Here is a 24469-nt window from a genome sequence, read left to right as displayed (position 1 = left end):
GGTGGGGCTAACGTGCTTTTAAACTAATTTGTCACCCTAAATTGATATTAAAAAATTAATTTTCAAGTTTGTGTCAATTACTAGGTGAAAACTCATTTTACGGGATTGTTCAAATACATTTAAATTTTTGTGTGAGTTTTATTTATTTATGGAATCTGTGTATTAGGCTATTCCAGTGTACTCTGAAAAATCTTTTAATAAAGAGTAAGGCTAAGGTAAGCTATAAGCCTTAGATCAAAATATCCTGTAAGCAAGTGAAGTGACAAATAGTGATCTGCCAATGGACTTATAAGAAGCAGGAAAGTAGGAAGTAGGAAAGAAAATGACCAACGTTACCATATGTCTTTATAATGTTAATACATTTTTAGTTTATTAAAATAAGATTTGTTTTAAATTAAAATTAATTGTGTCAGTGCAAGAGAAGGGAATGAAGATGGCTAATTCATGGTATGCTAGACAAATAAAAGGGAGGGAAGGAAGTGTTTGCCAACTGTTTATGCTGTTACAGATGGGTATGGGTGCAAGGCTTCTGCACCTTCACAGTTGTGGTGGTAAGGCCTGGGACAGCTACATGTTCGCACAGGAAGTTTATTTTCCTCTTTTTTTGGCCATGATGTCTGTCAATGGAGAGAGTACACCAGAGAATGCAATATAGGAACTGAGATTACAGCTCCTCAGGAATGAGAACAATTTACACAATGAAGGGTCCCTCTAGAGGGAAAATTAATCTTGGATTCCCTTTGTTTCCACTGTCTTGTATGAGAAATCATGGTGTGTCCTGCAATTGTGGCAGCTCTTTGGACTTGGCATTGGCTTCTGTAGCCTCACTGACACCACCAACATTGTAGTATCATTTGATGGCATTTCTTTTTTTACTTGCTTTAAATGAATGTTGCTGGTGGAGGGAAAAAATGGAAAGCAGAGGGAGAGCCAAAAACATATTCACTGATATATCTATACATTCATACATGCATGTGGACAGGGTACAAGGGGTGACAGTGGTGTGCTGGGTGACCTGTGGAAATGGAAGATGTGTGCTTTAAAGATTTGTAAAACATACCTCCCTTTAGTATATTGCAAGTACTTGGACAATGGTTTTTCCCTAATCATCTCTTTCTGAAAACTTTTGTTAGCTTTCCTTTTTATAGTTGAACTTAGAGATACTGAAATTAGAAGTCCTGCTAGTAACAGCTTTCCCACTTATTAGTTTAGTCTGGTTTTTTGGTTAGTTGATTCATGGTTATTTTGTTATTGTTTAATTTATTTCATAGCCACTGGTGTGCACTGTGCACATTTTTTCTATCCAATTTGAAGTCTTGGTATTTTCATGCATGATGGATTCCTATAGAAACCTACTGTCTACCCAGTGTTCTAAAGGGAAGATTTAATAGCAGACCAAGATTTTTCTGCTGTACTCCCTTGGCAGAAAAGTACTGCTGGCAAGTATTGTAAATAAGTCTTATACAGGATATTGTAGTGGTGTTTCATCTCCCTCCCACTCCTTCTTGTTTTTAATTTCATGATCTGAACAATTTTATGTGTAGTCATCTATTAGATTGATGCATATTTGGGATCAGAAATTACTGTGGCACAGAAATTTTGCACTCCCATAGGGGAGAAATGAAATCAAATGTTTTGGGTTTGTAGCAGGAACTGCAGTTCCTTGGGGACAAAGCAACTTATGTAAATGTGGCCTTACCTTGGGAGAGAAGAGTGGTAAGAATGGGCACTGCTGATGGGGAGTGTGGACCAGAGGCAGTGTCAGTGTGCTTTTGTACAGGTGCCCCTGGGCATCTGTCTGCCTTTGAGCAGGGACAGTTACTTGTCAGTGCTTGGAAAAAAAAATGGAAGAAGCAACAGTTACCTTTATTATAAACTGTTAAGGACGATTGTAAGTATTGTTCACTCCCATATAAGCATGGGAGGGGTATGCATGTTTAAATGTGAAAACGTCAGAACAAATTTTCCTTCAACTGTTCAGAATGTTGTAAGTCACAGAAACTGTTCTTAGCTTTCATTTCGTTTCTCCTTTTCTTCCTCTAAGTTGTTACAAGTTAAAGTATCTGTACCTGTAATGGATGGTTATTGTTGCTACACCTAGAAAAGCCCATCTAAACAGTGATATGCTTAATTGCATGTGACTTGTTTATAAGTAAAATATTTCTGGGACAATATTTTCCTCTTAAAGCTGGTTTTATTAAAGGAATTGTGGTTTTTTTCTTTTTTTTTTTTAGGTAAAGACAGAGTTTTCAACACCCCTTTATGTGAACAAGGAATTGTTGGCTTTGGTATTGGAATTGCTGTTACAGGTGCTACAGCCATTGCAGAAATTCAATTTGCAGATTACATTTTTCCAGCATTTGATCAGGTTAGTACTAATAAATTTGAGAGCGGTTAAAATAAATCTTACATCTGTTTAAACTACTCTTTTGTTAGCATTAGTACTTGGTTTGAATGTGTAGTTTTTTGCAAATATAACCACAGCTGTATTACTAATATTTATGCATGCTTTAGGTAAACAGGCGTGAACTGCAAACAGTGCTAGTACTGTACTGTAAACAGTAAACTGTACCATGGCCAATTTGAAGGCTTATTAAATAATGGAAATTAAAGATCTGGTTTGAGGCAAATGTCTGTTTGTTTTAATATTTGGTTTTGTGGCTGTGTTGGCTTCAGCAGCCATAAAGTCAACAGCCTATGTCTTCTGAACACAGGCTCATTTCTGCATACAGCTGCAGCTGGCCATGTGTCCACAGGGCAAAGTACAGGTCTGGATTGGGCTGATTGACAGTATAGAATGATGAAACAACTGTTTTATAAGGCTACCCCTGAGGCTTAGGCATCTAACTTGAACACAATAAATTATTGTTTATTTGCCTTGGAAAATGTTTGTCTTTGTGCTGACTTACAGTATTCCTTTGCTTCTAATTTCATCCTCTGAATCCCATGCATGGAACAGATGATGTAGTTACATTGCATGTACTGAAGTGTCTTGACGCATAACTAGAGGTATTGGACTGAATGTTACTTTTGTATATAAATCTTCCCAGATTGTTAATGAAGCAGCCAAATATCGTTACCGCTCTGGAGATCTGTTCAATTGTGGAAGCCTCACCATTAGAGCGCCGTGGGGCTGTGTGGGTCATGGTGCACTATATCACTCTCAAAGTCCAGAAGCCTTTTTTGCTCACTGTCCAGGAATAAAGGTATAATAGCTCTTATTTTATGAAGATTATTTTTTTTGTTTGTTTGTTTTATTATGGACCTGACTAGCAATGAGTCTGGGTGCAGAGAGGAGAAGAAGAGTAGATGTCAATCCATAACAAAATATCTGAATATGCTAATTAAAAACTATTAGAAAACTTAAACTCTGAGTGTTTGAAAATTTATAGCCATTATTGAAACAATCTTTAGTACACATAGCATTTTGTATTTGTCTGTTTTCTTGTGCTACAAACATACATTTTACATAGTTTTGTGTCCAGTATAGTACAGAACCTAAAAACTAACAAAAAATACTACTTTCCTTTTAATTTTTTTAAAATTTCTGCATCTCTCTTAAGTGCATTATTGAGTTAATTTATATGAAAGACAGTGGTGGGCAGTAGGCACAAACTGAAGCACCAGAGGTTTTTTTTGAACATGAGGAAGTACAGATTGCCCAGAGAATTTGCAGAGTCTCCATTCTTGGAGGTACTCAGAATTTGTCTGCATGTGATTCCAGGCAATTGGATCTGGATGCCTCTGCTTGGTCAAGGGCATTGGAATAGATGACCCTCTGGAGGTCCTTGCCAAACTCAACTGCTTGGTGATTCTTGGAGTGAAAACTTCAGGCAAGCTTTCTGCCTGAGGTGGTGGCTTCCCTTGAAGTGAAGACACCTAGTGCTTAGGTGGATAACTTTCCTAGAGAAAGGGAAGTGTAGGATATAATCATCTCAGACCAAGAGAATACTTTGTCAGGCTCTTCATTTTTTCCTGACCAAAGTTTTGTCTGTGAACTTATACTTCTGGGTTAGCTGGCATCCAGTCCATTGAGCAATGACTCAGGGCAGATTAATGTGGAAGATTTAAGCAGAACCAGTATTTGTATTCTAAAGACACATGTTCATTGTTTATCTGCTGTTTATACTGTTGTCTCTGTATGATTTTGGTGTCCTAAAGCTTCAGATATTACTCATCTATAGGGAGGCCATAGCCATTTTTCCTACTTGTTCTTCTCTTAAATAAAAACCCCTGTATTATTCACACTTTATTTCATTATATTTGAGGAATGGGATACATTCTTGTCTTTGGGTGTTCTTTATGGTATTTGAGGTCATCTTCTGAACTTGAAAGTATTTCCTGATTATAGACAAAAGCAATCTACAAAGTCTTTTGCCAGGTTATTGAATCAAATGTTTTCTAGACGTTGTTTAAAACTAAAGTAGTTTAATATTGTATGAAAGCAAAACATAGCTCAGATAATTAAAATACTGACTCCAGGTCCAGCTAATTTCTGCTGATCTTATAGGTCAATCTTAAATTTTTATATACTAAACCAAAGGATGAGGTTTAGTGGTCCACTCTGGTGATTAATACTCTTTCTGATTCATACCAGCTACCTAGACTGATGGCTAGTCTTATGAACAAGTTAGTAAGTTAGAATTTTATTTAGTCACTCCATGTAATATGATTTCTTTGTTCCCACCTCTGATCTTTGTGTTCGTTTTTCACTTTCTTTCACTTTTCCTTGGATAAAATGCTAAAGTAGGTTTCTACCACTAAGATATGTCATCTCAGTTAAAGGTAAAGGCACATTAATTCTGTGGAACTGATGGAGCAATCTACTAGCTTTTTGTGCACAGAGAACTGTTTTAGACTGTATCTCTTGAATAATATTGCTTTGTGAAAACAGTGTTGTTCTTTAATATTTTTTGCAAAGCTGTTTGTTGGTACAGTTCATAATGTTTCAAGATTGCAGGTATTTATGAATAACCCTGGCCCTTAAAATAGAAATCAAGAAGTTAAAATGAACTGGTGTTTCAGATGCATTTTCAAATGTCCCATATCTAAGCATACTTTCTCCATATTACAGGAGGAAAGTCAGTGTCTTACAAGCTGAGAAGGGTAAGGTTTGATCTTTGGAAAGAGTGGCTTTCAAAACAACCCTCTTATTAAACTTTGTGAGAGGTTTCTAGCTTTTTATTTTATGTTTTTCTTAAGTGGCAGGTAGAATTTGGATTGCTGAAGCCAAGGGGAGTTTGTACAACTTTAGTTATTCAGTGGAAGGACTGTGGTCATTGGTACTTAGGCAAAGCTTATTGGGTACTGGATGATTGTATCCTCTGTCCACTGTTGTGAGGGTGTACATGGAAGACATTAATATTGATTCTCTGCATTCCCTTGTATGAATATCTTCTCTCATGGTTAGAAGCTTTCTTTTTCATTTCCAGCCTAAATTTGTTCTTGAGTAACTTGTATATTTAACTTATCTGCTCATTTATAGCCTAAAGCACTTGTACTCTCTTTAGTCTTTGTTTTGTTAGACTAAAGAAATCAAAGTATCAAAGAATTGTTAACAGTATCTGGAGCTCTTTTGACATCTGTTTCATTCATTTTCTTCTCAAAGGGTTGAAAGAATCATTAAGTATTCCAGCTGAGTTTCCAGCAGCGATTTTTACAATAGCACTAACAGTTCCTTGGCTATGTTACTTTTTTTTAGGACTTAACTGCATAGTATGCTAGTCATTTTTTGAGGAGATAATAAATTCACATCTGAATTTCTACTCCTGAGTTCTAAATCTGTAACAAAAATGTAGTCCTTAAGCATGTGACTTTCAATATATATTTTTCAGTTTGTTTTTGTGAACTGGGTCTTTTTAGTATCATCCTCTCTAGTGTAGTGACTTCCAGCTTTGGAATAGTCTTCATCACCATGTTCTGATTTAACATGGTAAATGAATAAGGTAAATAAAGTCTGTCCTAAAAATGATTCATTCCTAAGGAGCTGTACTAGTAACATCCGTGGGTAATTTCTCATGTGTCTGTTACCAAATGCTTTGGTGAAATATTAATAAACTGCTTCTCCCTTGTTTAGAAAAATCACTTCTCAAGTTAATTTCATGTAATAGGAGATTTAGGTTGTGTTTTCACTCTTTTATATTATCTTTATATAAATAAGTGATACTACTCTCAAAATATGTTTTGAAGCCATGGCTGTAATTAAAATGTATTTTTTTTAACAAGTGCTAGAATTAATGTTTTCAGTGACTTCTAACTTCACAGCTATAAAAATGTTTGCTGGTAGACTTCATGCTGCATGTTGCAGCTCTTTGAGGTCTCTGGGATGGAAATTAATTGGTTCTTTTGATTTGAGGGAATTTGGCTCTTGGATTCTATTTTCATTTAAACTGCAATAATTTGGTAATTTTCTTTTCATAATTGAAATTCTCTTACTTCATCCAAAGTTAACTCTTCTGTTGGCAAATGAATTATACTGTTTCCTTCCAAGTATTTGGATTACATCTGGAGGCCTTAGGTTTTTTTTGCTTGATAATGATTTAAGGTATTTATTGGTTGTTTATTTCCAAAATGAACAAATTTCAAGCTTCTACTGTAAGAAAAGAAAGTCAGCTTTAAGTAACTATTTCATTTTGTAGCCTTCAAAACTTACTGGACTAAGTCTCAATACCTTTAGTGTCTGTTCTGATGAATTTTCACCCAAGTAATTGAGGATCATTCAGCTGCATTTTTTGTTGTACATCTACATTAATTTCACTAAGTTTATGTATATATGTATATTAATCTGACTGACATTCTTCTGTTCCTTTTTACCTCAAATGTTACTGTTAAGATGTTTGTTCTACCTTATCTGAGCACAGTACCTTAGTATTTCAATCACTGTATAGAGGGGACTATTGAAGCCTCATCAGCGAACAAAATAAAATTCAAAATTTGGAGTGTGCTTTAATAATGAAGCACTGATGTCAATTCACTTTGTAAGAACAGCTCAATCTGTACGTAGATTTGTTTAAAGCAAATAATTGCTTAGTTTTAAGTATTATTGAGGAAGTTTCTAGCAGAATTGCTATTTTAACTAAACTATTTAAAAATATTTTTACAGGTTGTTATTCCAAGGAGTCCTCTGCAGGCCAAAGGACTGCTGCTCTCATGCATAGAGGACAAAAATCCATGCATATTCTTTGAACCTAAAATACTTTACAGAGCTGCAGGTAAAGATTTGTATGTTGTATTTTCCAGTAAAGCAGCAATGTTTGGGGTTTTTTGCACATATATATTAATAGCCTCAGCTAAAACAATGCTTCAGTAGAAGTCTTGACTTGTTTTGACTTCAGTAGGAATCTTGACATTAGCTATGTAGTGGGATGAGTTTTTAGAGGAATTGTGAAAACTGAATAAATTCTTGAAGTTTGACTGCAAAGATAAACATTTACAGTCAGATTTATGTTCAATTATGCTCAATTAGCTTCAGAAGTGGAATGCTTTACAGTCTAAGATTAACAAAAGAAGTAGAACTAAGAGGTATTACTCTTTATCAAATTCCAGTATAAATTTGGCAGAATTTGAACTGCTTTCTTGTGATAACTCTAAATACTAAAAAAAGATTCCAGATCAGTTTTTATTTTTCCAAAAGAACTGAGCCCCACCATCACCATTTTCTCAAAGTTTAAATTTCTTTGAAATGCCTAATTTCTAAAAATCTTCAAAATCTCCTCATTTAGATTTCAACCTTATTTGAAAGGAAATGTGATTGCCATTACTTTGTTTTTAGACATAGTGAACTTTCTGATTCAGATTAGTTTAAACAACTCTCAGTTGCATGTAACGTATTGGAACAGTGGAAATTGACAATGATGGTGTTTGAATTGGTTCTAAAAATTAGCTTGTTACTTCTTTGGACTAGAGAAACTTGACAGAACAGAAAACAGATTAAAATTTTTGCATGTGGAGACAGGCAGAGAAATAGGATGAGGAACTGATAAAATAGAACAGAAGCCCTGACTTACCTGTAGCATTTCCCTGTCCTTTGGCTTTATGTGCGAACTCTGCTTGATCCATCAGTCCAGTTTATAAGTTGACTCTGTGTGGACTGTATTTGAGTGAGAGACAAAATGTTTCTGTTTTGCTTTGGACCTTTTAACAGCACTTTTCCATCAGTGCATCCATTTTGTAAGTAAATTTATCCTCTTCCTAGAGAGACAGTAATAAGGGAAAAATTTAGAAAACAGACATCAAAACTACAAAGAAATAGTAATATAACTCAGAATCAAATAGGATATTTACTGGTAAAACTGCTTATTTGCTTTTAAATTTAAAAAAAAGCCCAGAAATCCCAATAGCAATGTAAATTTCAAAGTGCAGCTATTTTTAGCTATTTTAAGTTTCTCCTGTTTTTAGTGGTGGGTGTGATATATTCATAGGGTTTGCATTCCTTAAGTTCAGTGTGTTTTGAGGGCTTACTAAAATTCAACTGGAGGGCCTCTGTCCATTCATTTAGAGAAAGTAGTTTGAAAAATGAGCCTGAGTCTGAAACCTGTTAAACAAAGAAAAAAAATGAAGTGTTTTTAAAACAGGCCTGTATTTCTCCCCCTTCTCCCCATATTTACAAGTCACAAGTACAGACTGTAGCGTTAATAAAATACTTGCTTTTATATTGGCATGAAAGGCTGCGCGTCAACATCACAGCTTTCGAGAAATAGGGAGGTTTTTTGTGTTTGAGGAAATGACTTGTAAAGCAACTACTGGATCATTTATTGAATATAAATCAGGCTTGTGATGGAAATCATGAGTAAAGACGTGCTGAAATAGTGTTTAATGTGATGTATGTGCTGGTCAGTAACCAGCTACAGCATTGCTGTTGTTGGTAATTTCTGAAAGACAGTGATTTCCTCCTGCATTCTGATGGCTAATTTTCAGAGACTTTACCAATATTTTTTGTCTTAAAATTTCTAGGAACATCAGTTTAGTGGTGTAAGTGTAAATTTATATGTACAAATGTGCAAATATATGTACCATATGTGTGAATGTACATATAGTACATTTGCATCAACAAATGTTGTATATGTACATATGACAGGGATGATTGTAACAGGTAACTTCTTTCATCTGCATGGATATTTTATTAATTCTACAATGTAAATCAGGAATATTTTACTATTTGGAATGGTTTTCATGTTCTTCCGTTTATTTTCACTGTGAACCTTTGTGTTATCATTAGTTTGTCATCTTTACTATCCTTTGTGGGTTGGGTCAGCTTGGACTGGAAGATGACTGCTGTCTGGGAGTTTCTCCTATAAAATTGATCTCTCTTAGAGTTCATTCTCCTGGCCACAGTCAGGGTTTCTGGTAATTCCACCATAGAAACCAGGTGGCCTGGTGAATTCAGAAATGCACTGGGGCCATCATGATTGATAAGATCAAGATGCAGCAGCAATGAGACACAAACCTGGTAAACAAGAATAAAATAAATGGTGGAAAGAAGGGTTTTAAAAATATGACTTTCTTGTGTTTCCTAAAGAAAATTTTTACAACACACCATGTGAATGTGTTGATTCTAGCAGGAGAAAGTTTCTGAATCTGTACAATTTTCTGACTTAGTAAGCTTGAACTATGTCTGTATTTATTGTGCTTTTCATTAGTGTCTCAGAACAGTACAGGGTTTACTGAAGGCTGGGAACATGCAGGCTTTCCAAAACAAGAACACAAAATGGTATCAGTTGTCCTCTATTACTTAATTTATCTTTTTTTTTTTTTCCTTTTTAGCATGGTATAATACTTCACCTAAGATTTGGGATCTCGTTGTTCCAGATGAAAATAAGTTTCTTTATTTCCATGATGATGGCTCAGTCATTGAATAATGAAATTATATTGCCCCTACCATAGCTTTTTTTTTTAGCTTCATGTGAATAGACATGTTTGTTCAGAGAGCTTTGTGACTGATGTTACAGTGGGTGTGTAGGGACTTCGTTGAAAAATTAAGGTGATAAGGATGTTAATGAGAAAGAAGATTTTCTATCTGTAAAATTAATGTAGGCTTTTGAGCCTCATCATTTTCCTCTAATGGACTTTTCTTTCTTCCTATGAGGCCTCTAAATATTTGTCTGTGATATTTTGTTCAGAGTTGTTGATATATTTGAAATTACAGTTGAAAAGAAACTCTAGGTGGGATAGTCTTTAAAAGACAGGGTATCTGTCCTTATTCAGGAAGCCTGAAGCTAATAATGCTTTGTTTAAAACAAGCAAGCAAAAAGTTAAACTAAAATAATGACAAAAATCCCATTTCCACTCCATTCCAGCCACCAAAAATTTTAACCCTTCTCTGAGTGTTCCTGACAAGGTTTGTTTCTTGTCTTAGTCATATTTGTCTTCATGTATGTCTGCAAATTTTTTCTCCTTTTACTTTATCATCCCATCAGATAGCTTTACTGAAAGAAACACTCCCATATTCCCCATCCCCTTATGAATAAGTGGGACTGAGCAGGTTTGGTTCTTGTAACTGCAACTCTCAACCTTTGTGGTAAGGTCTGTCTCCCTGTGTGTCCTTCCTCATGGCTTTTCTCTCTTCCTATTATCCCCTTTTATGTTGTAAAGATCCTTGTCTAGACACCCTTCAAGTAGCAGATGCTTTCTTCTTTCACATAACCATACAAGTGTTTATCAGAAGTATTGTGTATGTTAATTTTCCTTCAATTATATTAGGAAGGAGCAAAGAAATGTAAACCTTTCTGAGTGAAAATCTAGTTAAATATGCAAGGACATGTGTGAAGAGAGAATTCTGTTGCTATTTAACTTATGAGATCATAGTGTTATTGAAAGTGCTGTAGTGATGTCCCCCTAAATATCAGATACTAAGAAAATATCTGAATTAAAAAGGAAAAGGAGGCTTTGTTTTATAAAAAGTGTTAACAGCCTGTGCAGTGTCAAGAGAACATAATGGTTATGAATCAAAGGAGAAGATGAGTCACATTGACATTATCAGGTTTAGACATCTTGTGGAGAACCTACTCTGATGTTTTCTGACCTTTTCAGTTTCATTTAATTGTACTATATATGACATTGGTGGTGTAGAAATAAATACAACTTGCATCAGTGGTTGTTATAGAGACAAGGCAGGTAAGATGAGAAAACACGTATTTTCTTTCTGCTGTTCAGACTGCTCCTTTAGAAAATGCAACAGATGTTGTAACCTCTTAAAATTGTCATGGCCCTTTTTCACTGATAATTACAACTTTTTGTTAATTGCTGTATTTGAAATCTGTGTTTGAAACATTTGATTTAAAATATTTGATTTCTTCAGTAATAGGTGAACAGGCTGCTTTGTACGTAAACATTGTTATCCTGGATTAGATAATTATTATGAAAGAACATTAATAGAATAATTCCATGTTCTATTTTTCATCAGAATTAGTTGGGAAAGGAGTTTTTGCAAAGCAATCAAGAAAAGTTCTTCCAAATGGGACTTTCCTGTAAATTTTTGACAAGCTGAATTTTCCATTTAAAATTGTCAGGTATGATAGATGAGCTCATTTAATGAACATTTTAGTGCAGAATGGTTCAGCTATAGTAAGAAATTAGTTAATTTGTGTAACTGTATATTTCCTTTCCTTACGTGGATAAAACCATTGCACAGAGAAAAAGCTTTTATTTCTGTAGCTTGTACACCTTCTAGTTCTTCCTCTGGCTCATCCTCTCTTCAGAACCTTCTAATTCTTGTCAGTATCCTGGGTTTCCACTTGAAGGTCCTGTGGTATCTTTTTAAGTTTCTTGTTCTCCAGGTTTCATGTAGGTGACCATTCCATGACAAAGACAGTCATGCAATGCCAATTAGTGTAGTTGTGAGTTTCATTATCTTTCAGGATCTCTTTCTCTTGCCTGAGGGTTGTACAATGTGCAAAATTCATAGAAACCCGGTCTGCCACTAATGTGCAGTGAGCAACTGCTGGATGTGCATTTCTTTCCCTTTCTTTCCCAGCCCTATATTTTTCTAGCCACTTGTCATTCAAAAAATTATTACAGAGCAGGATGCTTGTACTAGGTGATCTCCAGAGGTCACTTCCTACCTCAGCCATTCTCTGGTTCTGTAATATACGTGGTGTTTATAGATCATTATCAACAAGAAAAAAGAAAATTGTCTGCCAGGATTGAAAATTATTTGCTATTTTATTTTTTTGAAGTTACATTTGGAACTTGTAAGCCAGGAAGAAACCTAGGTCATTCTACTTGTGTTGTCTTTACCATAACAGGGAAGGAAAAATCCTAACCACTTCACTACTGCTATCACTCATGGAGATTGTTCATTGTTACTTCAAGAAGCAATTTTGTTCAGCAGGAACTCAATAAGTATTTTATGAGCTATGAAATATGTTAACAAAAAAAGGAAGAGTGTTTTCTTTATATATTGTTTCTGTGTATTTAGAAGATTTATTTTTTTCTACTTTTCATGAGAATATGTTTCAAGAAGTATTATTTGGCTTGCTGATGCATAGACAAGTTCATCTTTAGATCAAAAGCAGTATTTCTTCTAAAATATTATATATGGATGTCTTTAATCATAGTTTTAGTCATTAAACCAGTCAATGTATAGTGCATTGGAGCACTGATTCAAAACTAGCACAACTGACCTAACCTAACATTTTTCCAGCTCAATACTCGTAAATGAGTCTTGAATGGAGCTATGTTAAATGTCTTAGGAGAAGACAAGATGCCTAATTCTTGCCTTATCTCTTGAATTGTTGTGTATTTTTGGTGACTAGGTAACATTTTTTAAAGGAAAAATATTTAGATTTATTTAAAACTGCTATAATCAGAAGTTCTTGCTGACATTCCCTATGTAGGTTCTGAAAACCTTTTACCTCAATTTAAACATAAAACTGCAGAGCACCATATTTGGAGCATCAGGAGGATGCTGGGACAGATGATCCTTCTTGTCTGAGTATTAAAGTATACTTTCAAGACTCTTCTGATGATTACTAGAATAATCAAGAATTCTGATCAATTAGTGGTTACTTGAGTTTTTTAATCAACTGTAGCAGTGTCCATTTCCAAATCTGATGCTGACATTTTGACTGGATGTATGTCAGAACTTATTACTATCTTTTGCATGTGTATATATGCATAATCTTGTTGTGGTATATAACAGAAATTTAACTCTACACTGAACATATTTGTAAGAGTCTAATTAAAAAGAATTTGAAGTGCAGCTAAACCTTTGAAGTGAATGCTAATACTCAGTTATTTTGGTCTAATGCTAATAAAATTGCACAGTTGTTAGGGATGGAAGGGACCTCTGGAGATCATCCAGTTCAACCCCTCAGTCAAGGCAGGGTCACCTAGAGCAGGTGACACAGGAACACATCCAGGTGGGTTTTGAATTTCTCCAGAGAGGGAGACCCCACAACCTCCCTGGGCAGCCTTTTCAGTGCTCTGCCACCCTCAACATTAAGTTTTTTCCTCATATTGAGGTGAAGCTTTTTCTGTTTTTGTTTATGGTCATTGCTCCTAATCCTGTCACTGGGCACCAGTAACATACTCAGTGAAATTTTAGTCTATTATTTTAGATGGCTCTAACAGTGAAGAAACATTTTACTGTATGTTTTTATGGGATAATATTGACTAATAAAGGAATCTAATACTTATTCTCCCCTATTTCTCTTTTTTCAGTGGAACAAGTTCCTGTAGAGCCCTACAACATTCCACTGTCTCAAGCCGAGGTGCTGCAGACGGGCAGTGATGTGACAATGGTTGCTTGGGGCACTCAGGTCAGTAACTCTCTTACAAGCTATTTGCCACCCAGCAAAGCCTGGGCTAGGGGGTAGGTGGTGTTTGCATTCAAACTCAAGTGCCAGACATTAAAATGTGTGTGTCTTCCATCACTATATGCTGGGGTGAATGTTTGCCAGTGTTTAAATTGCTATGAAACCTGTTTTTGTTGTGTAAGTTTTTACCCATTTTTGGTTGAAGATGACTCTGGAAGTGTAGAACAGGTACCTGTGCATCAGGCTAATGATTTTTTTATGATTATGAAAATTATAGATTTAAGAATGGGGCAGTGAGATGTAACTCTGAGGAAGGTAGTGGGAAAGAAAAGTTCAAAATGGTATGCTGAAAGAAAAGTATAGATCTTCACTGCATGATTTAAAGAACCTTGGGTCTCTTTGTTGAAAGTTAAAAATCCATGGGGCATTTAATATAAGTAGGGATTGGTATAGGTTTGATTCTAACAGTTACATTTCAAAGCTGTTCAGGAACATCATTGGCAACCCTCCCCTGCCCCCCTGATGAAAATATGCAAATACTGAAAAAGCTGTTAAGAAAATACACCTTCAATTCATCCAGAATTACAGAAAAGAAATTTGAGTCTAGTGTGGACTAATCAGAAGTTACTGTCTTCTTGGCCTAGTTGTATCTGAGAAGCTTTCAGAGGAGAGGATTTTACAACTTTTGTAACAAAAGGGTTTTGACCTGATCTCTGGGTTTGTGCTTTTTGTTGTTGTTGGGGTCTGTGTAGGATTTATTAATGCCCTCTGACCTTCAGGCAGCTGACACTGCCTGACCATGTCCAGGTTGCTAAATTTCTGTTGCCTTCAAGATGAAGATGACTTCATCCAAATTGATTAGTGGGGATGGTCCTTGGCTTCAACCTCTTAGCTAAGCCTAGGAGTTGCTTGATGGAGGTCATTTGCCACAATGCAAATCTGTATTGTGAAATATTCTAACAATAAAGAGAGCACCAGAGTTTATTGGCAACATCATATTGAAATTTTTCTACCCACATATCTCATGAGCAAATGCTTCTTGCTGAGATATTTGTGGAGGATAATCTGAGTTGTAACAGTTCTCATTTTCCATATTGGAGCATGTGCTTGCAAATATTTGTTTTAGGGAAACCAATGCTTGAGATTCATTTTGCTGAAAAGTGTATTATAACCTAATGTCAAGATACAGTTTTGAATGTGTAGAGTATTACTTTCTTTTCTGTTCTTAGCATAATACACCTTATGTAAAGGATGGGTGTAGATGTGGATGATTTATATCTACTGTGATTCACTACTACTAAATAGGTTCCTTGACTGGTGGATAGGCAATAATCTGTATTCCTGTTCAGTGATAGCCTCCTGCTAGAGAAGAATACTTTTTTGTTTTAATAAAATGTTAATTGTAGTAATCAGGTAATGCAGCATTTGTATTGTTGGTGTTCAACTATGTGTTGGAAGAGCAATAAGTGCTTCTAATGTCGTGCTACTGCTATATGCTTTGACTGTGGGGATCAGGACTGGATATTTACAGGTTGTAGTAATCGCTTTTTCTCCTAGCACTTCATAAGATAATGCTTTGGAGATGATCACTTGGCTATGTTTCAGTAAGTTAGAGCAGTTACTGGGGCTACTAGAACTGTTTCTTGGCTTTTTGGCTAAGATCAGATGTAGTGGAGTGTAGCATTTCTGAATGTATTTAATGCTTCTTGCAGGATTGCATGGGACTGCTACATTAAAATACATTACTCTGATGTATTTGGGTATTAGCTTAGTTACAATCCTAACAAAAATCTTCCAAAACTCATTCAAACTAATTAAAAAAAATAGTGAGGACTGGTACTTTTCACTGAAAGACACTTCTCTAGAAAGCAAATTTTGTTCTCAGTGGTTCTTCAGTGAATTGAGTTTTTGGAGTGGTGCTAAAATACTGGGAATAATTTGGTACTAAATAAGAAGAATGCACTAAATACTAAATGGTTATTATTGAATAGAAACATCCCCGCTCAACGTGCAGGTGATGTGTTAAATTACTGCTTGTATTCCAGATGTATAATTTAGAGCAATTTGCATAATTCAGATTATTTGGTGATGATACATTGTTTTTTCAGGTACATGTGATTAAAGAGGTGGCAGCAATGGCTCAAGAAAAGCTTGGTGTGTCCTGTGAAGTTATTGATCTGAGAACCATCTTACCATGGGATACAGAGACTGTTTGCAAGGTAAGGAAATGATACATATTCATTTAAAAACAACCTAGGTTGTTTTAAAAAGACCTATGTTTTTTTCTTTGTATATATTCTGTATTTTTGTTCTGTATCATAAATGCAGAGTACATGCACATTACATGGACCAGACATTTACTTTAGCATTGAAAGAGAATTATGTTTCAGGGCTCAAAATAATGTCAGAGTACATGTTCTTTACTTTCAAGCAGAGGGTATGATTTAATCAGACTTCCACCTGAAAATTGCTTTTCCACAATTTCTTAGTCTTTGTCTTTCTGACATCCCTGCTGAGTTGGGAAAATCTTTATATTTTCTTTTTCTTGCTATTTTACATTAAGATCTTCATCTAGTTATTGGTCTGCAGTAATGTGCCTTAGTGTTGTTTATCTGTATTTTTAGAAATAAATGTTTTGATTTAAGGTATATGAATTCTTGAGTTGGGGAGAAAAAGCAGCATTAATTCTTCTCAGACTACCTAGTTTGAAATTCCTGGGTACTGGAAAGTCCTTTTCTTCTTTGTGGAAGTCTTTGATGTCACTAACAGAACACTTACTGCTTCTGCTAGAGCTGAGAGTTTCCTTAGTCTGGCAAATCCACAGCCCTGCAGGACCATGGCTAACAACTCCTTGGGTCCTAATTCAAGCTGGGTTGACTTGCTCATTTTATGCTCCTAAACAAATTATTCAGAAGATTGAGAGATGTCTGCAGCTTTCTTAACTCAGGCCTAGTAACTATAGTGTACTGAGTTAACCACAGGGATGAGAGCAGCCATGGGCTTGGAAAAAGGTGTGTGATTCCATCAAATACTTTCTCTGCCTGCAGTTTCTAATTTAAGGCAATATGGTGTCATGTACAGCTAACTCAGATTGTACAGATGTTTAAATAGGACAGATCAGGCACATATCTGACTCTATATCCTTGGAATATCTTAATTGTGTAGACAAGTGCTCTGTCATCCTGTGTTTGCTCAGTAAGGGCCTTGCTTCTGGTCAGGTAACATATAAACACATTAAGTATGATAAGGGAAAGATGGGCCATTGGTCTGCTACTCTATGGCAAAGCTTGTATTTCTCCTCAGTTTTATTTATCTGAGGGGCTGCCAGTGGGATGGGATGGAATAGATTATGGGAGGAAAGATCCATGTTGTGCATTTGCTATTGGCAGCGTTCTGCTGTCTGGTTGTGGAAGTATTACAAATTGTGTACTTATATGTGTAGCTATGAGTTGCCTCATAAAATTTGATCTTCTTCATTGAAGTGTTTTCATTTTTTTGTTTGAAGTGTATTTCTTGTTACTTGGATATACTTTCTAACTGTAAAAAATGAAATGTGTTGAGTTATGTGTCATCAATATGAAGTGAAATTTTGGCCATAATAAATCCTTTACAATCTCTTCTGGACAAGTAAAATGATTTTTTTTTTTTGATAATTCTTTTTTCCTTCTTTGAAGATTTGAGCTGTCATTCTTTGAAAACAGTATCTCTTTGAAAGAGCAATTAAATCTGTTTTGTTGGGTTGGACTTGCACTGAAACACCATCAGGAAAAAATGTAGCTGTGCAGAGGAAGTGCAGAGTTTTAGTTGTTCAATATTTTACAAATATGATCTTTAAATTTGGATGCTCCATGAAGATTTTTGGCTCATGTTCTGTCCTGAACATCTTTTAAGGTAACTGTAGCATAAATAAAAGTACCATAGAATGGTTTGGGTCCAAAAGGACTTTAAAGATCATGTAGTTTCAAGTCCCCTGACATAGACAGGGACATCTTTTATTAGATCAGGTTGCTCAGAGTCCCATCCAGGCTGGCCTTGAACTTTCAGGGCTGGGGCATCCACAGCTTCTCTGGGCAGCTTGTTCAGTGCCTCACTGCCCTTGCAATGAAGGTGTTTTTTTTTCCCTAATATCTAATCTAACACTTCTCTCAGTTTGAAGTTCTTCCCCCTTGTTCTGTCACTACATGCTCTTGTAGAAAGTCTCTCTCCATCTTTATTGTAGGATCCCTTCAGATACAGGAAGGCTGCAATTAGGTCACCCCAAAACCTTTTTTCCAGGCTGAACAATGCCAATTCTTAGTGTTTCCTTGTAGGAGAGCTTTCCCATATCTCTAAAAGATGGAATAGATGGACCTGTTGTTTTAAATCTGTTAATATGTTTACTATTAAGAATTAAGAGAATCATTTAAAAAAAAGTATAGTGCCTGTTGGCTAGGCAGTTCAGCTGTTTATTATAATAAATACCAAACAGTAAATGTTTTTAGTTAGCATTGCTGTTATGTTAGTTTGGCTGTATGCTGGCTGGTCTGATGGGAGAAATATTCTCTTCTTCTTTAGATCTTGTCTGTTTTGCTCAGCTGAAAATAATTTGTGGTTTGCATTTGTGCATTAGTTGGTTGCATTATGTAACACTGAAACTTTTTAATTTAATTTGCATCCTGGACAGTTTTTAAGGTAATTACTTGTGTAAACAGATGAGTGGAACCACAGTTCTAGCTGCTTGCTCTAGTCTCATCCCAAGAGGAATTGCTTGTGGCAGCTGTTGTAGTCAACAGTGGCTTACAGCATCAGTTTGGGTAACGTGACTTGTTATTCCCATCCTGAGATGCCAGGGTCAAGGTCCAAAAGATAAATAGAAAAGTTGGCCATTCCAGAGAAAGTCCTCAGCTGTCCATTGGTCTGCTTATGTTCTCTCTGTGAGCTCTTAAATGATAATGGAATTACTTTTACTCCAGTCCAACCAATAAGCAAATTATCAGCTGTTACAGGTCTGACTATTTGTTGCTGACTATTACTTGTGTCAGGACTCATAAACATCAAGCCAGTTTTTTGTTTTTCCTTGTCTCACATGTGTGTTTGAAATGTGTCTGTTGTCTGTCCTGTTGGATGCAGATGGTGGTGCACATAATATGCTGTAACCTTATTGCTTTTCTGCTGGTGCTGGAATGCATGGTCCATGGTTGATGGGAGTTCTGTGTGGTGTTGGAGACCAGGACTTTGGGTTTTGCTGTAAAAATACATCCCTCAGTTTCACTGCTGGGAGTGGTGTCCTTTATGATCAGTAAAGGCTGTCATTTTAGTCTTAGCTGGAAATACATGCAACTTTAATTTGACAGCTGTGGTGTAGCCATGAAGAGGGATGGGCTGAAACTGTTAGTGCTTTGGAGATGAGCACTAATATATAGATTTTCACTGCACATCTAACTGTTTGGTCTGCTTTTTGTAGCTTTTTCAATACAGAAAATTATGTCCTCAAAATGCATATTTCCTAGAACTATGAGAAGTTGTACTTCACAACTGCCAGCAGAGGCCTCTTCTAGCCAAGTTAAGCATCTGTTTGACTTTGCATTGCTCCTATGAGCACGTTTGTGAATAAATATCTCTGAGAGAAACATAAATAAACATAAAGAATAAATACAGTGAGCATAAATAAAAATTGCTGCCTAATTTTACTGATATTTTCTTTGCATTTTTAAGATTTTGAGATTCTTCTCAGTTTTGAAATAGGTTAGCATTTGTCATCTGCATGAGGAGATGAGCTTGCACCTGCCTGGAGCAGACTACCATGGACTTCTAATGGATCCCAGCAGTTATTGAAACTTTTTGGTGCAATTCCTGGAATAGGTCAACATGCAAACAGGGGCTAGATTTTTCTTTTGTTGATCTTCAGATGTCTAAGAAGGAGAAATGAAAGAGAAATGAAGTTACAGGAGCTCATAAGGCTATTCTAGAGAAAGGATACTTCCACAACTGCATCAGCAGTCTGTTTTTTTCATGAGATAAATTGGCCTCTGGAAATGTCATGGTTTAAAAGTTTGGCCTTTTTAAAAAAAGGGAAACTGTAATTTTCCTGAAGTTAGGTGAGGCAAATTGAACTCTAATTTTGCACCTGAGAAATGACACCTGCTGCTGACATAAAGGACATAAGTAGTTGGGCTGTTTAAAAAATATCCGACATTTTTACTAGGATAAAAGTAAAGAATCTGTGTGTTTAGCATACATTTCTGTACATTAAAATGCACGCTGATCTGTAATCTTTCTTAGGTCTTTCACAAGAAAAATGGGGTAGATTGTACAGATTGTACATGCACAGGTTTCCCAGGATATTGCTTCTAAATGAAAAATGGAGCAAAAGCAAACGTGTGCTTTTTCCCTGCAGGATTGAAAGTAAACTCAGCATCAACTCCCAATATGTAGCTGTATAAACCAGCTTAAAAAGTTTTGTTATGTGTCAAAAAATTGACACAAGCTTGTTCAAAGACTATGTGCTGCCTTAGCTGCTTCCTTAGGAAGTGTAACAGCAAAGGCTGCCCTTAGATTACTGAGCATCTTGTCTATGTATGAGTTTTCAAAGCACAATGTTATTGTGGTCAGTGAGAAATTTGTTAGATCTTTTGTTTACTTTGACAATCTTGACTGATTTCTGACTATAGCTCTTGTTTTATTCACTAGGATTAGAGTATAAGTGGTAAGCAGTTATAACTCAAAAAGAGGTGAGCTAGCTGTCCATAGAGTTGATTTTTTTTTATTTTTTTGAGGGAGAGAATGCTTTCCCTGTGCTTATTCTGACATCATCCTGTATCTGTGTATTTTATTCATGTGGATCAGGAGTGATTTTTTCCCATTATACCTTCACCTGTAAACATGAATGCATGAAATTAATGTGTTTCTCAACATATCCTGCTGATAAAGAAGCCTTAAATGCTCTGCTGACTCCTCAGCTGTTGCATGTGCATGCAGACATCTGCATTTAGTGCAGCCACAGCAAAGATGTCAGTTCCTAATCCAGACAGGTAACACTTTTCCACTACTTGATTGATTTGCTGTGTTATTATTGAAAGAATAAGCTGCCATGAAGGACACTGCTCAGAAAACTGAAACATGAGTGATATATGAAATGTCTATAAAATTGGTTATTTATAAGCCACAAAACTGTTTAAAAACACTTTTTCTCCCTTTCAGAAATGAAATTTTCAAACAGAAGTTTTATTTCCTTCACTATACTTAACAGATTTGCTTGGACACGTTGAATAGATTAGGCTGTGTGGACTTTCCTGTGTATAAACTGCTGGGTGGTGTGGTATTGATTAAAAAGTCCATGGCACACTTCCCAGTGCTTCATTGGTCACATTCAGGGTAAAATTCTGTAGATGTAGTGTTTTTTATACTGAAAAATATGTGTTACTGGAAGTAGGAAATCTAGCTCAGGATTGAGTACTCTTAAAGGATTGTGCAAGTTACTGTAGCTTTTTCACCCTGAACTGAGGCAAGAATGTTAATTTAAATGTTGAACCGATCAGTAGCAATCTGCCATTTTAACTGTGCAAGTGAAAATTTGCAAATGCACATTTTTACCTTTTTGAATTATTTAGAAGGCAAGTATTTGCCATACACAATGATACCTAATTACTCATCTTAACTGTCTCTAAATGGTTACTACCTTAGTGCAAAGAAATGTTGAGAATAGTAATTCAGAATTTGCTTCTTTAGGACCCTATGCTACAATCAAGTGAAGGCATGTATGTAGTTCTGGGCACTCGGTGTTACTTTACTCCTCTTCAGGAAGGATTCTGCAGACCCCCTCATGGAGGTCAGCAAAAATGCTTGTCAGGCTCCAAACACATCTGCTACTCATTGGAAAGAGCAAATCTGAGCAAAAGAAATACAGAGTTGCACAGAGGGAACCAGGGGGTAATGCAGATGGAGCAAACTCTGTGCCTGTTTTTCATCGAGGCTCTTGATGGGAGCTTTGGTTTCCAGCATGTATTGAAGCATTATCCTTAATGCACAAGTGGCATTTTTGTCAGATGTCATCAGTGAATAATTTTCAGTAGTACATCTTTCATGTCCTATACTTAATAGGCAGCATGTCCTAGCAGACCTATAGGTCTACCAGCTTGTTCCATTCCTTTAAGTTTACTTCATCTATTTGGACTGTGAATAAAAGGAAAATCAAGATCAGCAACCCTGATGTGGGTTTTTTATGCATTAACTACACTCACCAGGCATTGAACTGTACAATTGTAGCACAGGTATCCTGGGATCAGATTTATGTTTCTTGGCTATCTGTTCTTGATCTTTTGCCATTTTACATGTTGCTCCTTGGATTTCTTATTGAATGGATCTTGCACCTATAAAATATGATTAAAGTTGTACTGCTTGCATGATGACAGTTAATTTTGTCACGGTTTCCATAAGAAACTTGTGTCTTTTGGTCTTGTAGTTTCAGGTTACTAGAGCGTGCTGTGGACTGTTGCTTGGCTTCCAGAAGCAGAACGCTGGAGCCATACTTGGAGGCAGACATTTTTAAAGTTAAGAGATTATATACAGAACCATTTTAGAAACTAATTATTGATATCTTTGTTTATGTTTTAAGAAAACTTTGAAGCAAAAAGTTCTTGTTTTCTTTGAAACAAAAAATTCTTGTTTTTTGTTCCTATGCATCTTGACTTTCAAGGGAAGTACCCAAGTGCCAAGGTGTTTGTCTATATATAATTCTGTTTTCTCCTTTCTCCCTCCCAATATAAAAATAGTTCTCAGTCTTTTTGCCTATATATTGACAAGTGATACGTGAGAAAGAGTCTGATTAGAAAAAAGCATAGGTGGAGAAAAGTAATTTGTGAGTAGTTTCTCTTAACATATAGTGCTGATGATACTGTCCATCAGTTCTTCATCAAACCTTTTCCCTTTTGCTCACATTATGTATTACAACATTCAGATTTAAAGGCACTTATGCAAATAAATGGGTAGTGGTACAGAGTCTATGGTTAGAAGCTATTTTATGGCTCCAGTATGTGCATTTATTTTTTCCTTGCAAGTGGTGCTGATTGAATTCTAATGGAAGTTGGGATGAAGTTCTGTGATGGTGATTATAGATGAATCATTCTTCCACAGACATAATTATTGCTTCTCTACAGTATTGCCTTTCTTTAAATGTCTGTAGCTATTTATCTTGCCATTATCACTTAGTTGAGCCAGCTCAACTAGACTACTACCTGCTCTTTTAGACTACTTTTTTTTAGGATTCACATGCTGTAGATTCTTCATATTTGTGCTTTATTAACCTTTACCCCGTGAGAATGAAGTTTTAAGTATTTCTACAATAATTTTGTACTTCTAAAGATAATGTTGAAATTCATCATGCCAAGATTTAACCTACTTTTTACTGAATTATTGTCTAACAATATGCATTTATTAATAGCACAGTGCATTGTATTTAGCCTCTTGTAAGTATTTTTATGTTCACAGTGAAGGCCATCTGAAATGCTTATAATAAAAGCATTGACTACAGAGATTTTCAAAGGTAAATATACTTAGAATTTTTTTATAGGAAGGCTTTATTTTTCTTTAAGATATATATACTCAGATATTTTCCAAAGGTCTTAGAGCTATACTTGGTATTACTTGGTTTTCATTATGCTGCTACCTTCTCTGATACTACTAATGTGGAACTGGACAAATATTTCCTAACCCTCTCATCTTTGTTTTGTGTTCAAGAGTCTGTACTTAAAGATTGCTTTCATTTTTTGTCTGCCACACAACAGTGTTCAGCACAGTCAATTTGTGATTGGGTTTCTTCTAAACAAACTCAGTCTATTTGAGAATAACTTTTTCTTTCAAGCTGTTATGGAGTACTCCTAAAATACCCCAAATCTCTTGAAATTCTTTTGGGCTGTTTAATTCTGCTCCCTGCAATCTGGTGGGCTGAACTAATGCATGAAATCCTGAATATCTGATTACTTTATTGACTCCTTATGATAGAACAGTTACTGTCTTGTTATATGTATTATAACTTCTTGTTATATAATTTTTGATAGCTCTGAGATACATTAAGACCTTTACCATACTGAAATATTGAAATTCTGGTTATATGTTAATGAGTCTTCTACTACTGTTTTTATCATATGGAGGTTGAAGTAATCTGAAAACCTTGCAATTTGCTTACTTTTCCTATGTATGTAATTTGCATTGTCCTGAAATTTATGATATTTCACTTCATAATATGATAGAATAGACAAAATTTGCCTGGGCTCGGTGGACATTTTATTTTTGCATGTGGATATAGAAAACAAAAAAATTGTTTTGTAATGTCACAGAAAATGTCCTAGAATGAGATGCATGTATTTAGTTATTACATAGTTATATAGTGGTTTAACATGGAAAAAAAAACATGTCTGCATTTTTTTTTCTCTCCAGAAACAAATTAGACTAATTTAATTTTCTTAGGTTTTTGTTTGCAAAATATGCTTTTGATGTGTAAAGCTGTTACTGCAGAAATTGTTTCACTTGATGTGCAGTTTTGAGAATCCTAAACTTTGTATGTTTCAAAGTTCTTGAGAACTTTAACATAAAAGGAAAATATAAAACAAAATAATTAATTATATTTTTCTGTGATACTACATTTTAGCAGTGTACTTTAGCAGCTTTTCCCTCTCATCTGTGATTTCTGTTCAATTGTTATATAGATCTAACCCTACAGAACTCAAAAGCTGCCTGTT

At 35.5% G+C, this 24469-nt stretch overlaps 1 protein-coding gene across 2 annotated transcripts in view; it reads left to right on the top strand.

The window, feature by feature from the left end:
* BCKDHB (branched chain keto acid dehydrogenase E1 subunit beta) overlaps positions 1-24469 on the top strand; it is a 110948-nt gene that overhangs the window by 19447 nt on the left and 67032 nt on the right. For both annotated transcript variants that reach the window (XM_071444151.1, XM_071444142.1), the window contains exons 4-8: positions 2235-2368; positions 3051-3206; positions 7103-7211; positions 13660-13757; positions 15863-15973. In XM_071444151.1, coding sequence (XP_071300252.1) covers positions 2235-2368; positions 3051-3206; positions 7103-7211; positions 13660-13757; positions 15863-15973 — 608 coding nt within the window. The remainder of the gene's footprint in view (positions 1-2234; positions 2369-3050; positions 3207-7102; positions 7212-13659; positions 13758-15862; positions 15974-24469) is intronic.

The sequence above is a fragment of the Agelaius tricolor genome, unplaced genomic scaffold (genome assembly GCF_023055355.1).
Source record: "Agelaius tricolor isolate 1412-34295 unplaced genomic scaffold, bAgeTri1.0.p SCAF_1, whole genome shotgun sequence".
Classification (NCBI taxonomy): domain Eukaryota; kingdom Metazoa; phylum Chordata; class Aves; order Passeriformes; family Icteridae; genus Agelaius; species Agelaius tricolor.
This window is presented reverse-complemented; position numbering and strand designations above follow the sequence as displayed.